This window comes from Hippoglossus stenolepis, chromosome 2 (genome assembly GCF_022539355.2).
Source record: "Hippoglossus stenolepis isolate QCI-W04-F060 chromosome 2, HSTE1.2, whole genome shotgun sequence".
Classification (NCBI taxonomy): Eukaryota; Metazoa; Chordata; class Actinopteri; order Pleuronectiformes; family Pleuronectidae; genus Hippoglossus; species Hippoglossus stenolepis.
Window position 1 is genome coordinate 20,902,503 of NC_061484.1, and position 18,142 is coordinate 20,920,644.

General features: G+C 39.3%; 1 protein-coding gene across 6 annotated transcripts in view; it reads right to left on the reverse strand.

Moving 5' to 3' along the window:
* Positions 1–18,142, reverse strand: part of fam13a (family with sequence similarity 13 member A) — a 50,317-nt gene that overhangs the window by 12,284 nt on the left and 19,891 nt on the right. For all 6 annotated transcript variants that reach the window (XM_035174025.2, XM_035174052.2, XM_035174016.2 and 3 more), the window contains 6 exons: positions 13,033–13,074; positions 6,668–6,709; positions 6,358–6,540; positions 5,107–5,320; positions 2,746–2,804; positions 2,352–2,394 (listed from right to left, as the gene is read on the reverse strand). In XM_035174025.2, the coding sequence (XP_035029916.1) occupies positions 2,352–2,394; positions 2,746–2,804; positions 5,107–5,320; positions 6,358–6,540; positions 6,668–6,709; positions 13,033–13,074 (583 nt within the window). The remainder of the gene's footprint in view (positions 1–2,351; positions 2,395–2,745; positions 2,805–5,106; positions 5,321–6,357; positions 6,541–6,667; positions 6,710–13,032; positions 13,075–18,142) is intronic.

Here is an 18,142-nt window from a genome sequence, read left to right on the forward strand (position 1 = left end):
TGAAGTATAAACGTTCACACTTAGATTAAGTACTAATAGTTTTGATAGATAGCGTGACTAGTTGTTGGTTTCATGACAATTAGCACCTCATTCAGAGTTAATCAAGAGTGATTAATTTAATTTAAATTGAGTGTGCAGATTCCCAGATTAAGACAGTTTTTTTTATCTTTCATCACGCAATTATAAAAAATGGATCCACTGGGCTTTGACACAAATCAGTCTACAGGGTGAATGTTGTGTAATGTAATGAGTCTCAGAGGAAAGAGATGTTGAGAGAAGAGCAACATCTAACCACGTAATAGACTGTTAATATATGGAAATGTTTCTTCATCAGGCTGCACTTGTGAATCAATTAGAACCTGTTGTTATGTCCTCCTCACTCTGAGTTGACGATGAGTTCATCATACACCTTTTAGCAGATCAATCAATCTGCTCATCACTGGCAGCATCATGTCTATTCATTAAGTTTGTCAGAGCCCAATGTGACATGAGTTCAAGATGCTCTGAGGAGAACCACAGAGGATTAACAGGACAGATGTTAAGCTCACCGTGCTCCTGCTGGGTTCTAATATAATTCAAACACTGTAGGTACACGCACCCGCTGATACACACTGGTACATCAGCCGCTGTATTCACTCACTCACTTGAGCCGTGATTACATCATCATGAGATGTCCAGCTGTTGCTCTGCGTGTGTGTGTGTGTGTGTGTGTGTGTGTGTGTGTGTGTGTGTGTGTGTGTGTGTGTGTGTATTAGACAATGATTAAGCTGTGTTTTGGCCGCTTACACACAGTGTACAAACAAATGGTGGAATTAAAGGGGCATTTTGCTGAGATTGCACACAGACAAGCACATAACCTTGAACACACACACAGACATAAGCTCCCTGTCCGATAACTTGGTGTATTATTGCTCTCCACATCTCTCCTTTCAAAACACATGCACACATAAAGTGCATGTGAAAACTAAATGATACAAGAAGACACTCACCACTAACAGCAACAAGCCGTGTCAATGCATTTCCAGTTTCCACAAACAACAATGTTTTTTTTCTCAGATGGTCAGAGTCACAACAAAAAGAGAAATTAACGTGCTACAACCAATTCCACTATAACTGCCATGTCAGTGTTGCAGTCATCTTAAACATATTGTGACACACACCACATCAACACGTCAGAATTAAAGCTGTGTGTTTACAAATTAAGAAATTGGTGTTAGATGTTGTGAAGCACAGGTCATAAAAAGTTTCAGAAATCAGAATAAAAGTCTCCACCGAGTCTTATTTTGTCTGATCAAAACCCAAATACTTGTCTGCAACATGCACTAACACGAAAGCAACAGAAGCAGCCAAAAATTTAAATAAGAAATGATACATTTTTAAATACATTAACATTAAGCAGTGCATACAGGTCAAAGATCACTCACGGAAATACAATGAATACATAATCCAAATTAACAGCAGGTATACACCAGCTAAGAATGAATAAATCAATATTCTAAAAGTCACGATACCGACAGGATCAGTTTATTAATTAATCCAACTAACTGCTGCTCAGGAAGAGGAAGACAGAGAGGGCCTGATGGTAACGATCATGTCTGGGTGATGCTCATGTTGCACCCTGGGCAGTAATGACCATCGAGAAGCTGCTGCACCCAGAACGGCGCCATGGCGACTCCAGATGGCCGCTCAGTGGCACAGTGTGGCGGTGGCAGAGCTGCAGCCTGAGCTACTGCTAAAATCCATCTGGACTTTAACAAATGCTTCGTCAAAGATTCACCACGTCGGTTCTGTTCTGTGAGATTCTGTTCAGTGGAGCAGATTCTATTCAGCTGTCCAGATTCAAAGTGGAGACGAGCAGATGGGGAAGGTGACTTGTTTACTAGCGTCTACGTCCACAGTAGCTCTTATTCCAAATGAAAAGTAAATCCTTCCAACAATGTCTTGAACAGTTGATTTAAAAACAACTGTTTGTGAATAATAGTGGGAAGAGGAGTCTCTGTTCTGTTTACGTAGTAGAGTCACAAAACCCTGACACACAATCATACTGATCAAAACTCTTCTAGTTTCCTATCCTGTCATATAGCGCTACTGCATGCTGTGCTTCTTCTATCACAAACTGCTGGTTCAGCTGTCAGTGGCAATTTGGGTTTCATTATCGTGCATGTGAGCAGGAGGAGCCTGGGATCGAACATCTGAACTCCCGGTTAGCGGACGACACACCGTATCCCCTGAGCCCCAGCCCGGGTATTAGTAGAAGATGGATGTCAAAGCAGATCCACTTTATAAGAAGAAGGAGGAGGGAAATTGTTGGAGAAAGACTCATATGAAAGAAACTGTAAACTTGATCTTACCTGTGGAGGAGAAGGAAGACCATCTTTTCTTGAAATGCCATACCTGAAAAATCAGACAGTTTTACCACTTCAGTAAATAGTCTTTAACCGATTACACACCAGCTTCTGTCCAACCAAACACATGTTGGAGTTTTATCTTCCAGAAGCTTCAGGAATCCATGCGCAGCTTATTTGTATACTTATATAAACAGTATATCTGTGCTGCCTGTCTTTATCAGATAGTGTGTCTCAGTATGACATACTGATCTCTTCAGGCATCAACACAAACAGAGCAGCCAGTGTAAAAAAAACTTTTAGTCAACAGTTGCTACAGTTTGTGTGTTTAAATGAAAAGGTCAGTGTGGTGGTAAGAAGCGATTCATTACGTGTTCAGAAATCAAGTTAAGAAAGTTACCCAGTCTGAGATGTATCCATGTGCTTTGGTCCAGGTCGCTCATCAACGCACTCCTTTACCTGGAAAAAAACAAATACTGAGGTGTTTGTAGACAGATATCACACATCAGTAGGGATGCACGATATGGATTTTTCCAGGTGATACCGATAACTGCCACACTATTTAAAGTAATCTGCCTTTGATGCCACACTATTTGGCAGCCACCTCTGTTGCCACACTGTTTGGAGGCAGCTGCCTCTGTTGCCACAAGTGTGTGGGGGCAGTTGGCAGACTGGATTTCTTTGGCTTTGAAAAAAACATTATTATGTTATTTGTTCTGTGTTGTTGTTAGGAGTCTGAAGTGTGGCACAGGCACATCTTATAAATGATCAGTAGACAAAAATAAAAGTTGTAAAATACAGTACATACGAGCACAGAAAGTAGAAAAGAATAAAACAGATGTGAAGGGATGACACCATAACTGTACGCAGCATCTCAACCATCCATGCCCCATTTTTCCATGCTAAGAATTAAACTATGCTCTAATTGCAATGGAAGTAGCGTTAAATGAACGTTAACATAAGTAAGACCTACCTTAACATATTTAATACTTACTAAGACCAAACGTCAGATCTTAAAATGTTAAACTTTTTGAGAATCCGCGGGAAACCCTGAAACAATATCACACATAAATGGGATTTGATGGCTGAAGTTTGTCAAAAAGGTCACACAGAATCAACCACCTTGTTTATAATGTTCATATTGAATCTTTCTGCGTTGTTTACAATGAAAAGCACCACGACAAAAACAGGCTTTCAGAGCTCCTGATGACCTTCGATGGCTCTTGACATAACAAGCTCCCATTTACAGAGACGGCTGTTCACACCGACAGACACTCACTCCCATCAAAGCACTGCTGTCAGCCACTCAGCACAATAGTCAACCAGCCAGCCTGCTATGCAGTGCCAGCTATCACATACCCTGTACACCCCCCGTGTGTGTCAAGGCATCGTGTGTCATCTGTACTGTTATATAACGGGGTTGGTAAAGGGAGCACAAAAACAAAAAAACACCGGCGAGCTCTGAGATCCGCTTCCGTAAGTGTGAGAGTGAACTGATGAAATCTATTTCCATCAGTGGGGTGGTGGAGAGCAGCTCGCCATGCAGCTAATCTTCACATTAACACACATCAGAATCCAGCTTGCTAACACCCAGCTATAGTGGAAAAGGAGAGTGTGGAGATGGATCCTGTTACTACAGCTACAGGCCTCACACCATTTCCTCGTCGCGACTTTCACAGTTCTCTCACACTCCTTGTAAATAACTCTCTCTGTACCACAGCACTGTTAGCTATGACTCATTTAAACCGTGGATTTTATTATCGGAGTGTGCTTGCACACTAGGGGAAAGGGATGCGGAATCTAGTATCATATCATGACGTTTTTATGGTTAATCTCAACTGGCAAATCTCAAACAGTCTTAAACTTTCTGAGTATCCGATACCGTCTCAAGTTGCTGTAGTTTTTCACTTGCTATGAACAAATTTCTGTCGGAATTGAAATCTTCATATCACATCAAAATATGGCAATTTTCAAAATATTTGATTGACACGTGGTGGAGGGATAAAACCCCCTGAAATTACCAAAAATGTGAAAACCTTGCAGCCAAAGATATTTAAGAGGTACCTTATTGGAAATGGCTTAAAAATGTCTACCTGTTGTCTATCAGGTGGTATACATTTGTATAAATACATATATCCTCATGCTGCCCAACCCTGGTAGGATCTGTTTTCATAAATAAAACTACTAAGGATTCAGAAAAGAAGTAAAATAAACGATTTAAGTAATATTCTACATGAAAGAAACATTTTACTGTATCCTCGACAAGATGCAAATGCTGATCGCTTAACAAAACCAGCACTTGGAACATGTGGTCCCAAGTACCATCACCACAAAGAGCTGAGAGGTTTCTGGCTTGTGGATCTTAATAACTGGATAAAAGCTGCAGCTAGTTGCTCACTCATCGAAAGCCCTTACATCGGCACTGCTCCTGGAAAAAGTGGTTAACAATCAGTGTGGCAGGCTGCATATTACATCCCCCTGTACAATGAGACGAGCGGGGAGCCATTAGGCTGCTGCACGGCTTCCCGTCATCTTACAACTTGTCTCCATTTAGTGATTCTTGTTAACTGCAACACACTGTTATTTGCACGGAGCCAGAGACAATGACGGCAGGGGTTTGAGCTGAATCCTTTGACAATCTAAATCTATAATAAATTTTAGAATTTAATACAATGCAGTGAGTGATGTTACAGACTAAAAGAACGGAGGAAGAAAGCAGTAACAATAAAAGGAGATGAGGAGAGAAGGTGTCATGACTCACTGTGTGTGCATCCTGATTGTCGGTGAGCAGCAGCAGCGTGGGACTGTGTTTTGACTTCCTGGGTTTGGGGGTTCGCTCAGTGCGAGCGGTCTGGCCTCCCTGCGAGTCCACGCTGCTGCTGCCGCTGCCTGCGTCCTCCCCCACGCTGCCGGGACTGCTACAACAGCTCGACGGGATGTTCTCCTTGTTGGTGTCTGCCGTAATGGACGCAGCTCTGTTGTCAGTCAGGACAGAAAAGGGTAAGGAAATGAAACGTCTGCCTTCCACCTTACTCTCTCTGCTGCACACTTTGGTATTGTCTTTACTGGCTTGACATCGGGTGAAATGCTTCAGGGAACTAAATGCCAAGGTCATTGCAGCACCTCATTTACTTATCCCCCTTTCCAGTGACTCATGTGCTGTTTAGTTTTTGGGCTAATTCTATTTACTGTCTATTTACTGTCCATGCTCTTGTTGACATTTTCTGCCGTCTTTGGACTGATGTCCTCCTCTAATCCACGAGTCACTGATCTCTCATACTGCACCAGGTCTCTCCATCAACAAGGATTAGCTTCTTACTGCAATGACTCCAGTTGTTGTGAGTGTACTAACTCCCAGTGGACGAGCTTCCCATGCAGGATGAAACCATATAAATGTTTACTCTTACCGACACGCCAACTGCAAGTTGAACCATTGCACTGAGGTCAGAAGTTATTAATGAATCTTATGTCATTTTGCTTCACCGGTATAACATTCTGAAATGTTTCTGTTATTGACACACTAACGATCGAATTTTATATAATAAGCAAATAAATTGTGGAAATAAAAAGAATATTTTAAGTAGCTATCTTTTGGCTAGGCTCTGATTTCCTACCTCAAAGAACTTAATGCATAAATACATCCCCTGATAACTTCTGTATGCTGAGTTGTCTTATAACACAGAAATCTGCCTGTTTAATCTCTTCTTTTTCTTCTTCTTTGTGACGAGCACTTTGAACTGCTGTTTAACACACAGGAAACAGTAATGCCACTTGGACTCCTCCAAAATAAAACATCAAATTACAGCTACACACATTTTTGCAGTCAAGACCTTTTACACATTTTTAATCCTTGCCAAAACCTTGATGCATATATTACCCACAATGCATCTACTGACATTTTGGCCAAATAATTGGTTATGTAAAAAAAACCAATGTGAACATGGTTTTTGGCAGTATACTTTTAAGACAGGTACTATCAACTGCTAACTTCATGTCGATGCCAACATCCTACCCGTTTCTCTCTCGTTGTCTGAGTCCTTCCTCCTGCTGCTCTCTCTGGCTTCGCCGTCTCTGTCGCGCAGTTGGCGTCACCTTTGGAGATGTCAATTCACACTCCTTTGAACTTTGATCCCGTACAGGGTTCACGTCAAAGAGGTGCTGCTCTACCGCTGATCGTATGGTCTTGTCCAGAAAACTACAAATAAAAACATAAAATAAAATGACAGTATCACAAGAGATACAATTTCTGAATTTTCTCGAAATAAAACGTGATTCATTACAAGAGCGCTGCTTTTGAAATGATGGTAGGAAAGTCCACTTACTTCACCACATCTGGTCTGCAGTGGACAGGGGAGAGGTGGTTACTGAAAGAGAAACACGAGGGGGAAGGTGAGTGAACGCTACAGAAACAGGTGGTCACAACAGGTCACTGAGCAACGCTGAAAATCCCCCAGGCTCTGATTCTGGCCCTAGGTGATCGAGGCATCTAGTGTGTGTGAGTGTGTGTTAACTTCAGCTGTGTTTAGGGCATGAGAACGTCCTCTGAGAGCAAAGGGACCGGCTTCTATGACAACCAGTAAACCCTGCTGTAGTACAGTAATTGTTTACTTTCTCAAGTTTACTTTGTTTCAGAGGCTATTACTTCATTGTACTTACTATAAAGCTCAAAGCTGTTCTGTTGGGTTTATGTATGTACTCTATCAACTACATCATCCAAGGCAATAATTGAAGCAGTACTTGTTGAATGTAGAGTTGAAATATTTAGTTGATAACTCATTAACACTTACAAAAATATATAGTTTTAGACATTAATTAATCAAAAATCATAATTTGGTTCCAATTTCTTAAATGTGACAATTAGCCGCTGACAATAAGTCAAACAATTTCAACATTGTGATTAATAATTTCAGTATTTTTTTTAGCATAACTGTGATGTCATCGCAAATTTGAAGATTGACGACATGCAACTGATATATATAACCAGAAATGTAATATATTTATATATATTTTATTTGAAATTTTGACACTCATTTTCAACAATCTTCTAATTATTGCTTTTATTGAATAAGACAATTATTCAACAAGTAAGACCTAAAAAAATACTGTTTACATAATAATTAATAATAAAGGATGAGGTTCTGAAATTTTATCATTAATGTGAAAAGACGTCACAATGTTTTGAGACAGATTCAAGAAATGTTGCTGCAAAAATCCAAATTTTTTACTTTTCACAAAGTCACTACAGCTTTCACTACGTGGTGCACGTCATGTCAGCTTTTCCTGGAGCACAGCTACGTCAACATGTGTAAGGGTCACCTGAAAAATCTTCCTAAACAGTGGTGTTGACAGTAATAGCAGAGCCGCAGAGGTCTGATTAAGAGACAAGTAATGATGTAGTGATGGTACACTGTGAAGGTGACTGGGGTGAACCGGTGTAAAATGACACTGACATGTTTTGACACTATCAAAGCTGTAAGCAAAGATAGTGAATCACATGAAAAGAGAACACGCCCTATTGTGTAATGACAAGATGGTCACTTTGATGAGTATAAACAAACCAGATAATAAATGTGGAGCTGTAAATGTCCAGGGCTTTGATTTAAAAAAATAAAATAATAAAAAAATATTTTTTATCATGACTACAATAATCCATATATATATTATGTGAAAACTTCCTTCACCATCAGTTCAATTCCATTTACTCAGGGAGATGGACAGTAAAGAGTCAGACAGATGATAACTCACAGGTGGAGAGTGCAGACTACACTGATAGATAATCTCTGCAAACAGCAGGAATAATTTTAGCCCACTACCCAAAATTAGACCTGGCTTTGAAAGTAGGAGGTTAAAGCAACAGCAAACAGTTTAACAGCTCGCTAATGTTGACTTAATCTTCGACCTTAATGCTTGCAAATGTCACAGGCACGCATTCGTTTAGTGCAGTGGACACGTTGAGGTGTGAAATATGACTGAAGTTTTAGGATCGTTGATAACTTTGTAGGACTGTTCCTCAAAGTTGCAGACGCTCTTGATATGAAGGTAATGAGAGTCAATGATTCAGTAAACACGTTAGTAAGTGGTTGGCTCTCTGCCAAGCAAATTAAACTTACTCTTGTCTATGTCGCAGGTTTAACACTGATAGAACATTTTGACTGACAGTGGTTCTTAACTGGAGCAACGTATTGTCTACTGTACTCATGCCTCATCCCAAACTATGGTCTGTTGTGTTGAACTGAAAAGTGATTTTTAGCACTCAGTCTCATCTGAGGGAAATTTAGAAGAAGACAGAAACGACAGACATAAAATAATAATAATAACAAAATATTTAAACAAATAAACAGAATTTAATGAGGAAAAACATTTAGTTATACCTTTAATTATCTTGTAATGAAAAGGTGTTTCCGTTTCTTAAACATTGTAAGTTTTTCAACATTTTCCTTGATTTCTCAGAGAATAATTCATGGATCTTGATAAAAAACAGGCACATTTAGGGGACTGATATCTATGAGTCTGTTAAATTTGGTGCAGCTTGGTTGAATTTAAGGAGACTGTTCGGCCTTGGCGGACGCATTTGTCCCGTCTAGTTAGTTTGTATACTTACATACATTGAGAGCTACTGACGACTAAGTCTGTAAACTGTAAAGAAACGGTTATGTATCAAATAAAATTGTATGAAATTAACTCTTTCTAACAGAAACTCCTTATATGGTGTAAGTTCATTTCCACGACTTCCTGAAATACACCGACTGTGCTTGCGCATATCTTGGCCCGTAATGTTAAATCAGCTTTATTTCATGTCTGCTTATGCCACATTTAGGCTGCTGATGAAATAAACAGCTGGGCCTGGCTGACTGAAAGTGTCAAGTGTAAAATATTTGGTAATAAAATATCTCCTGGCAGCAATCGTCGTCTCAAATAATCTTCGGGTTGGCACAGTGCAGCAGAAGTGTGGCAGTTTGGTAAATCCCCAACGCAATGATATCACTGCCCAGAAAGAACTTTGTACCACTGATTTAGTTATAACAAAAGATGCAGTCATGTGAAAGTACCCTCGTATGACACGGCGTAGTTGGACGGTGTGCAATGGTGTCTGACTCATGAACTACTGACAAAAAGGGCGATCGGGAATAAGAATGAGTCACTGCATCAGAAACATAACAGAAATATCCCCGGCAGAATGCTGAGTGAGTCTAGCCGACAATCCCTTCTTAAACAGACATATTCTAAAAATATGAAATGAGGCCACCAGCTCCCATCCAGTGCTTTAGCGGGAACACATCAGCTGTTGATTTTGCAACAAGAGGATTGTGTAATTTTATTCGACTGCTGTAAAAACTATAAATCTTAGAGACACTTCTTGCCTTCTATTGTCATTGTTTAACTACGACATGAATGTTTGATCTTCAAACAAACTTGCTACTGTGAGAGAGAATGTTATCAATGAAGAGGAAGTTAAAAAAAAAAACAATGCTTAAGAGTAACAGTTGTCTGGTCTGCTGTCAAGAGCAAATGTGAACTTTGATTTAGGCTGATTCAGGGAGGAATGTCAGTCGAACTATTTTTCAAGAAATGGTTTGACCTTTTGGGAAATACACTAATTCAGAGGGAGAGGATCTGGCAATGTTAATAAAGTCAAAAAATGTATCCCGGGGCTAAATTTGATGGGTTCTTCCCTGATTCATACCACCTCCCTCCACCAGGTTTCATGGAAATTCACTGTTGTTTTTGTGCAATCTTATTTACAAGAAAAACAACTAACCAACAAACAGACGGGTGAAAACACAACCTCCTTGGCGGACTTAAATATAATGAATGTGTCTGGTTTGTCTGAAAAATTATTTATCTGACCGACGTCTGACAAGTCAGCAGTCCGACTGTTTGTATTTTGTTCATGTCTGTAAAATTTGCTGACTTTTAAGTCTGGTTCATAATTACTTAAATTGTGCTATTGTGTTATTCCTGTCCTGCCAAGTGTGATTTTAAATGGCCCGCAGTGCAAAACTTTGTTTAACAGGGGCTTAAAGTTAGCTTAGCATAATTGCTTTTATACCTGACCCACTAACTAAGAAAATTGCCTTGAAAATAAAAGTAAGAACAAAATAATGAGTTTGTCAGTAGTGTCTGTATTGTAGGTCAAGTGGTCTTAAAGGCATTAAAGGTGCAGAGGAAAAAACTCCCAAAGTTTACACGTCACATGCTTCTTTTAAATAAGCATGTACTTCTTAAAAATCACTTCTTAAAACCCATTTTTATAGACTTGCTTTCATGTGATATTGTGGTTTTACTGTGGTTTTACTGTGATTTTATCGTGTTCCTTTCACCTTTTGTTTTACTTGTTCACTTATTTTTATTGTCATTTTACTGCTTTTAAGTGTTTTTATTTGCTTTTCTTGCTTTGTTATCAAAGCACTTTGTAAACTCCGTTTTTAAAAGGTGCTGTATAAATAAAGTTTATTATTATATGCTTAAACCAGTCACAGTAAATCCAATGCTCGCGGGGTTCCATTCAGGTAATCCAGTATTACACCTTCAGGACCTGACTCATATACCAGGAACTTTGAGGAAACAAACAAACTGAGGAGAATTAAGTTGATCTATAATCCAAGTTAAGCTCATGTGTAGACTTCAACAGAGAGACGTATGTGTGTGTGTGTGTGTGTGTGTGTGTGTGTGTGTGTGTGTGTGTGTGTGTGTGTGTGTGTGTGTGTGTGTGTGTGTGTGTGTGTGACAGTTTGTGACAAAGTACAAGTTGGCTACAGAATTAGTCAATGATGAACGTGAGCAAGAGACGTGACTGAGAAAGAGGAAGGATATAGGAAATAACATTTAGTCCAACACTGACAATGTGGACAATCAAATATCTCTCCTCTGACTATTATATAGACCTGTCAAATCTAATGTCATCTAATATGTCAGAGAGGTATTTGTTTAACTATTTGTTTGGTTATTGAGGATTGTTTGCAGTAGTGTTGGATCTTATGATATAGATTATATTGAGAGCTCTCTAATTTGAAGAGGCAGGGATATTAAAAGCACATTAGAGTACAAAGCAGTCCAGTACCACTATGAATTAACATGTCTCGGAAAGTTAACAAACTGGCCATTGTTATTCGTTTTGTAAAATATTATCACCAGTTTACTAAGCATGCTGAGTATAGAGATTATGCAATACACACAAAGAGATTATGTATTCTATACCAGAGTTATTATGTATTATATACTACGCATACCGTACATAGCTGACTCTGGGACTGACCACATGTCCAGGCCATGGATCAGTGTACGTGTTTGGACCTTTGACCGTCTATCATTCATAGAAGGATTTGTATTTTATTACGTTATAATCAGTTTTTTGTTTTTTTTATTGTGTCCAGGTTTACTGCTGATACAAAAAATGTACAAAAGCTGCAGGTCTCATCTGTATGCCAGTATTTTGATCATTGAAGATATGCATGTCCAATGATGCTGTTGCTACCTGTGATTGAACAACAGTAAGATTTAATCAGACTATAAAAAACTTCAAGCTTGAATGTCCATTTCTTTATGTGAAGCATAAAATCAAATCCTCTGCGCGCCTGTAAACTTGTCACCCTGACAGCAATAATAACATTTACTCACACAAAGTCGCCCTTGAGCCGTATCAGGTCTAAGGTCACATCAGCAAACAACACTCCGGTCAAACTGTGCCAACTCTAAATGACTGAAGAACGAAGAATGAGTCATTAACACTGGCTGGGCGAGCTGCTGTTTATCGAAGGCTTAAAGTCAACGTAGACCGAGTAATAACTGGGAAACAATGACAGTCGGGTAATTGATGATTAACAGGTGATTATCAATGGAGGTGTGGCCAGGTAGAAATAAAATGTTATTACTCATGTGTGAAAAAACACGAGGGCTGTTGAGGTCGTTCCCTTCACTTGTATTGGATTGTTATTCACAAGGTGTTATTCTATGTTTCATAGTGACAAGGAAATGTCTTAGATTTTGTACTATTGATTTTACATCAGTTACTATTAGGTCTGAAACGAAACGACCAATTACTTTCATTATCGATTGAACTGACTGTTAACTTTTTCATTAATGAGTTGATTATTTGATTCTTGGCCCATAAAATGTCAAACATGCTATGAATCAAAACTTCACTAAGCCTGAGGTGACATCTTGTTTAGTGTGAATAACTATAACCACTATAACCAACATATATTTAGTTCACAATAATACAAAGAAAAACAGAAAATCCTGGAACTGAAAAACAACAACCATGCTCTGCATTTTTTTCACATTTTGATTAAAAAATCATTTGATTATCAAAATAGTTTTTTAGATTGTTATTCTGTCAACTACCTAATTAATCAACCAATTATTTCCATTCCATATATAATTCCGACTGAGCTGTTCAATAACCTTTACTATGACATCATTCTGAAACGGCGTCTTCACCCCGACGCGTCTTGTGCTTTCGCTGCTGTGTCTGAAACACGTGATGTGGTTGCCTCCGCCACAATAACCCAAACGGTGGTGAGCAGACCTGTTGCATGTGCACACTGCCCTGCTTTCCCTCTAACTGGTGGTTCCATTGTTTCACGATGATAATGCACTGAGGCAGCACGCAGCCACTTGACCACACCCCCTGTGCAAAACAACATACTCTCACCCAATTCTGCAAGTGGAGAGACAGGAAGCCTACCTCATGTAGAAGGGAGATATTGGCCTCTCTTCTTCTTGGGAACTGAAAAAAGGAAAGCAAACACAGATTATTAATTAGCTTGCACAACGTGGATATTAAGTGCTTTGGTATAAAAACATTAACCCCTCCACCCCAGCCCCCTCACCCATCACTACATGTTACTGAGGCTGAGAATAGGAGCATAAGGCAGGCTTTTGTCTGTTGAATAATGGCCATGCAGTGCTACACATCAGTGCCTTTGTGGAACTTGTCTCGGGTAATTATTATGAACCGACAGAGAACTGGCTGCTGCTCGAGAGTATAGGCTGGCTGTTTCTCCTATGCCAGCTACACATGATGAAATTATGCGACGATAAGGGGAACTCAGAGTTGGCCCTGATGTTGAGATTGCTTAACAATTTTATATCCTGGCACCAACAGGCTGAAAATGTCATAATCACCAAGTGTTGCTTGCCTCAGCAGAGCTGAACACTGCATTATCTTCTCTAAAATCAAAGCAGGAAGGAAAACACTGAAACATTATACGTTAGCCAAAAATAAGTGTTGAAGGAGCTCAATAAAGCTGACTTTATGAATGTTAGTTTCATTTAACGGTTTTCTTACACAACTAGAGTAACATTCAGTAAAGTCCATACTACCGCCAAGGCCCAACAGTCCTCTGGTGAAAACATAACCTCCTTGCTGAAGGTAATAAAAGTCCTGATACATAAGCGTTATTCACTGTTAAATGCTTTAAATTTTTTATGGATGTCAAAGAGACAAGCAGGAACACAACATGATCTCTTAGTTTTCAAATACACAGCAGAAAGGATTAGGACAAAAGTTTGAGTTAAAAATATTCAAATAACAATTCCAGAATTCCACCTTCTCATTTCTTTGTTTTATATCATTGTTAATTAAGTATCTTTGGGCTTTATATTTTTGGTCAGACAAAACAAATTGAGGGCATCCTCGTAGGCTTTAAGAAAAGTGTGACTGGTGTTTGTTTTCTGACGTTTTATAGTATAAACAACTGACTGACTAATTTAACAATTTATCAAGAAAATAATTTGCCGTTTAACTGATACAGTAGTAAGAAATAAGATCTGATCACAGCCATACGTGTGAATTTAGTCCCCACTGCAAGGGTGAGGATTAACAAGTAATATTACCTATTCTTTGTGCACAGCTCGGGAGACGCCTAAGAAGCAACTAGACTATAACTCTGACATTCAGTGGAGGGACCTAATAATCTGGCTTGTTAATTTAGTTTAATATTAAAAAGAGGAACAAAAAATAGATTACTTTCAACCCTCAGTCAGTCCAGAGAGTGGGTTGTAAACACGTCGAGTCTCAGACGTTCTCAAACAGTTGTTTTTGAGTGAATGTTTTGGAGCTGTGTGTTTTGGTACGTGACACGTCTTCTTGGGTTTTACTGTAAGGGGCGGGCGTATCGAGGGGTCAGACGGCACCTCAACAACTTCAAAACAAAGGATTTGGGTTTCAAGTCAGGCAGGAACCAAAATGGGCCAAAGTTCGTTGAACTTCCAAAGTCTTTTCCAGTGGCACAATATACAGGAAATGTCCTTCCTTCCTCCAGCTTTGATTGACGTGCAGGTGTAGTTCACCGAGCAACGCTTCCAAATTCTCTTAGAGTCTCAGTGGGGAATATTTTTTTTATTTCCCCCCCCCACACCCACGTTCTTAACTGGTGTTACACAGTCTGGCAAGCGTATTAAAATAATGTGTGCCGTCACGGCCGCTGTGAATTGCAAAAGCGGAAATCCTGCTTACCCACTACCTTACTGAGGGGATAACAAAAAGCTTTGTAGGGATATTCGGAAAAGGCCTGATCCCTCCAGGGTGAATGGAAAACTACCAATGACAAGTTGGTCAATCTGGACGCGATTCACCTTTTCAACATTTATAAAAATGTGTAGACAAGGGTAGTCTGGTTTAGCAGATGCTAGTCACTTGAATAATCCACAGGTTGGCTCAGTAATTTCTGGCAACTTCCCCCCCTGCCTTACCTTTTCCAAAATCCCTTTTCAACATGGAACAAAAATGCTTCCTGCTTAGCTCGTAGCAGTGAGAGGACTTATATGGAAAACAGTCTGGCTAAATAAGACCATAACAAGGAAAAATCCTAAATTCATCAACGCATAGGTTAAGTTATTTTTGCAAGAGGCAAAGAATTCCCATGCACGAGTCATTTCAGTCTCTAGTTTGCTCAGGATCCCCAAATCATCGACTTCTGGACGGGTGCTGGACATTCTTAGAATACCTCAGAGCAAAAACTGTGTGGTGGTCAAGACCCAATGTATGTATTGGATAAGCCTGGCTAAGCTAAGCTTGGTATATGCTCATACCATCAGAGAAAGGTGTTATAGAAACAGGGAGCCTCACGATTTTTGGTTTTAAAATGAGCAAGACCTATAGATGATTGTAACAATTTACAGATGCATCTTGTTATATTGTGTCAAGTTTATTTTCATGACCATTACCATGGGTACGAGAGAAGAGTTCAGACACCTATCTCTTTATCTGTAAAAGTACACAGCAGTGCGCTTCATACCATTAAAGAGCTGATGTTGCTGCATGAAAAAGGGAAAACATATTTTACCAAGACATTCACAGAGGCTGAAAGAATTTAACATACTTGCTGAAACTAGGACAGCTTCTCTTGGCAATACCAATTAATGTATTTATGAATCAAAAAAGGACATAATCCAAGGCACTCTTGCGGTGGAAAAAGTTAAAAAACCTTTATTGGTGTGGCTAACGCATGGCAAACACAACAAAGATAAAAGAAAATACACCTATGAGTTGTGGCACACTGGCCTTCATTTGGGTGACTAATCTTTTTAAATAGTTTGGCTTTTTGTGGCTTTAAAATATTCTAAAATGCCCATTGCAACTTCTTATCTGGGTCCAAACTCCAAATTATCTTCACTTATCATCTGATAAATAATTCAAAATACGAATGTGCTCAGATAAAAGCAAGAATTCCTCACAGTGGAGAAGCAGAAACCAATGAATCTTGGGCATTTTCTTCAAGAAAACTGAAGAAGCCTCTTGGATGCATTAGCAATATGATATCTGGTTGACTTTAACTTCCTACTTGTCGATATCCTCTGACTGGAATGAGTGAGTATCTTCACTGAAATGTTAGTACAGTTAAGGGCCGTAGACTGGTATGAGATCTGGAAAAGAGGCTCTTCAGTAACATTAAAAGTGCAGCAGATCCCGTCTGCCCCAGCCAGTGGGTTCCCGCTGTAAATATGTGCTGACATGCTTTCAGACCTTGAGGCTAACGGATGAGACTTCCTGACAGGCGGCCAACAATACTGTCATACCCACAGGGAGCCTGCACTCACACCACACTGCAACGTTCCTCACTCCCACCTATTTCCAACGGGCTTCTAAGAAACCCAATAGTTACATCACAAGATTCAGCGTACCATGGCAACTCCACACAAAAGCCAGCATGCATCCCCTACGTGCAACTACGCAATGCTAAGAGCAAAATATGTTCACATGATGCTGCTATGTTGGCTCATGTGGTGTGTGCAGTGAATGAGGTTGGTGTCATATTTCAGGTACAGGTGAGAGCGCCGTGGTGTACACGATTACTGACTTCATTCAGATGTAAGACTGGATCTGTAATACAGCACAGAGGTCACATGAGAAGGTCTACAAGTGGAGTAAATGCTGAGAACGCGTGTTTAATTTGTGCTAAACATGACCTGGGTCAGCCGGTTGACTCAGGATAGGGGAAGTTCCTGGAATGAAGGGTGCAGGTGTCAATACATGTCATCGCGTAAAAAAAAAGAAATCTTCTTCGTTAGCACAAATGAGGTGCAAACACACTTTTATTTAAATACGATTTTTGATTAAAATTCTTTAATGACTTGACTTCCTAATTCAAAACTTAAGAATTAGATTTTAAAAAATCATATTAATTTAAATGCTGCACAGAAGCAGTTTTCATGATTCATGTCATTCTGGATATGTTTAATTCAGCTGTGGCCTATTCTCTTTGTGCAGTGGCGCTGTATGTGCTTCACTATACCGACACAGATTGGTCTGACACATACCTATGGAAAGTGAGAGCAAGCTGACAAGCGGCTTGAGAGCAGATATGTACTCATATGAAAACACAGATTTACACTGATGGAAAATTATCATATATTTGCTATGACTTCATGTGTCAAAATCACAGCTACTTAAAAGTGAAACAGTTTTTTTCACCAGACCAAATTCATAAAACAGACACTTTCTCAGATTCTTAAAATCTCCACAGAAACGTCTTGTCTTCAAACGTTGAACAAAAAGACGCAAGTGTGTAATTTTTCAGACACTACTAATGAGCTATCTCATATTAAAGATGGTACATTTTAGTCTTTTTTCCTGTTTCAGGTGTTTATACGTAAACACGCGCGAGTTCAGACTGATGACGCACATTGCTGAGATCCCCGGTCACGCTGACTGTACATCTGTCACCCAATACGACCTGACGAGGAGAATTTTAGCGTGCGGGGAGGATCAAATGCGCCAGAAGATTTACTGGTACCTTGACATGGTGAGGAAAACTCCTGCCACCTTGAAAGTATTACATTTGTCACTTGATTTAAACAGACACAAAAGATACTGGTCGTTATCTTTGATGAGGTAAACTTTCATAAACACAGAGCTTAAAAAGTAATTGATATTTGTGATATTAGATTTTTGATACAGTTATCATAAACATGTTATCCTGGATAATAACTAGAATTTTTCAAGATTATAAACATAATTGTAACTGCGACTAAAAGTATAAAAAAATATAGTTATGTATAGTCTGTGATAAAAATATATTACATTCATATTATTTTTAGATTATATGGTTGAGCTACAGCAGTGAGAGTAATAATTCAGTATTTAAGTATGTCTGAGTGCAAACCACTGCGGGGGTGTCATACTAAACGTCTATGTAACGTGTTAATGGATCTGGTGCTGAGTTTTAAAACTTTGATTTATGTCACACTAAAGGTCACGGGTGTACTCTAGAAGTTTTAGCAGGGGCCAAAACATCATCATCACTTCCACACCTCGGCCCTTCAGCATTAAAATCAACATTTACTGCTTTGCC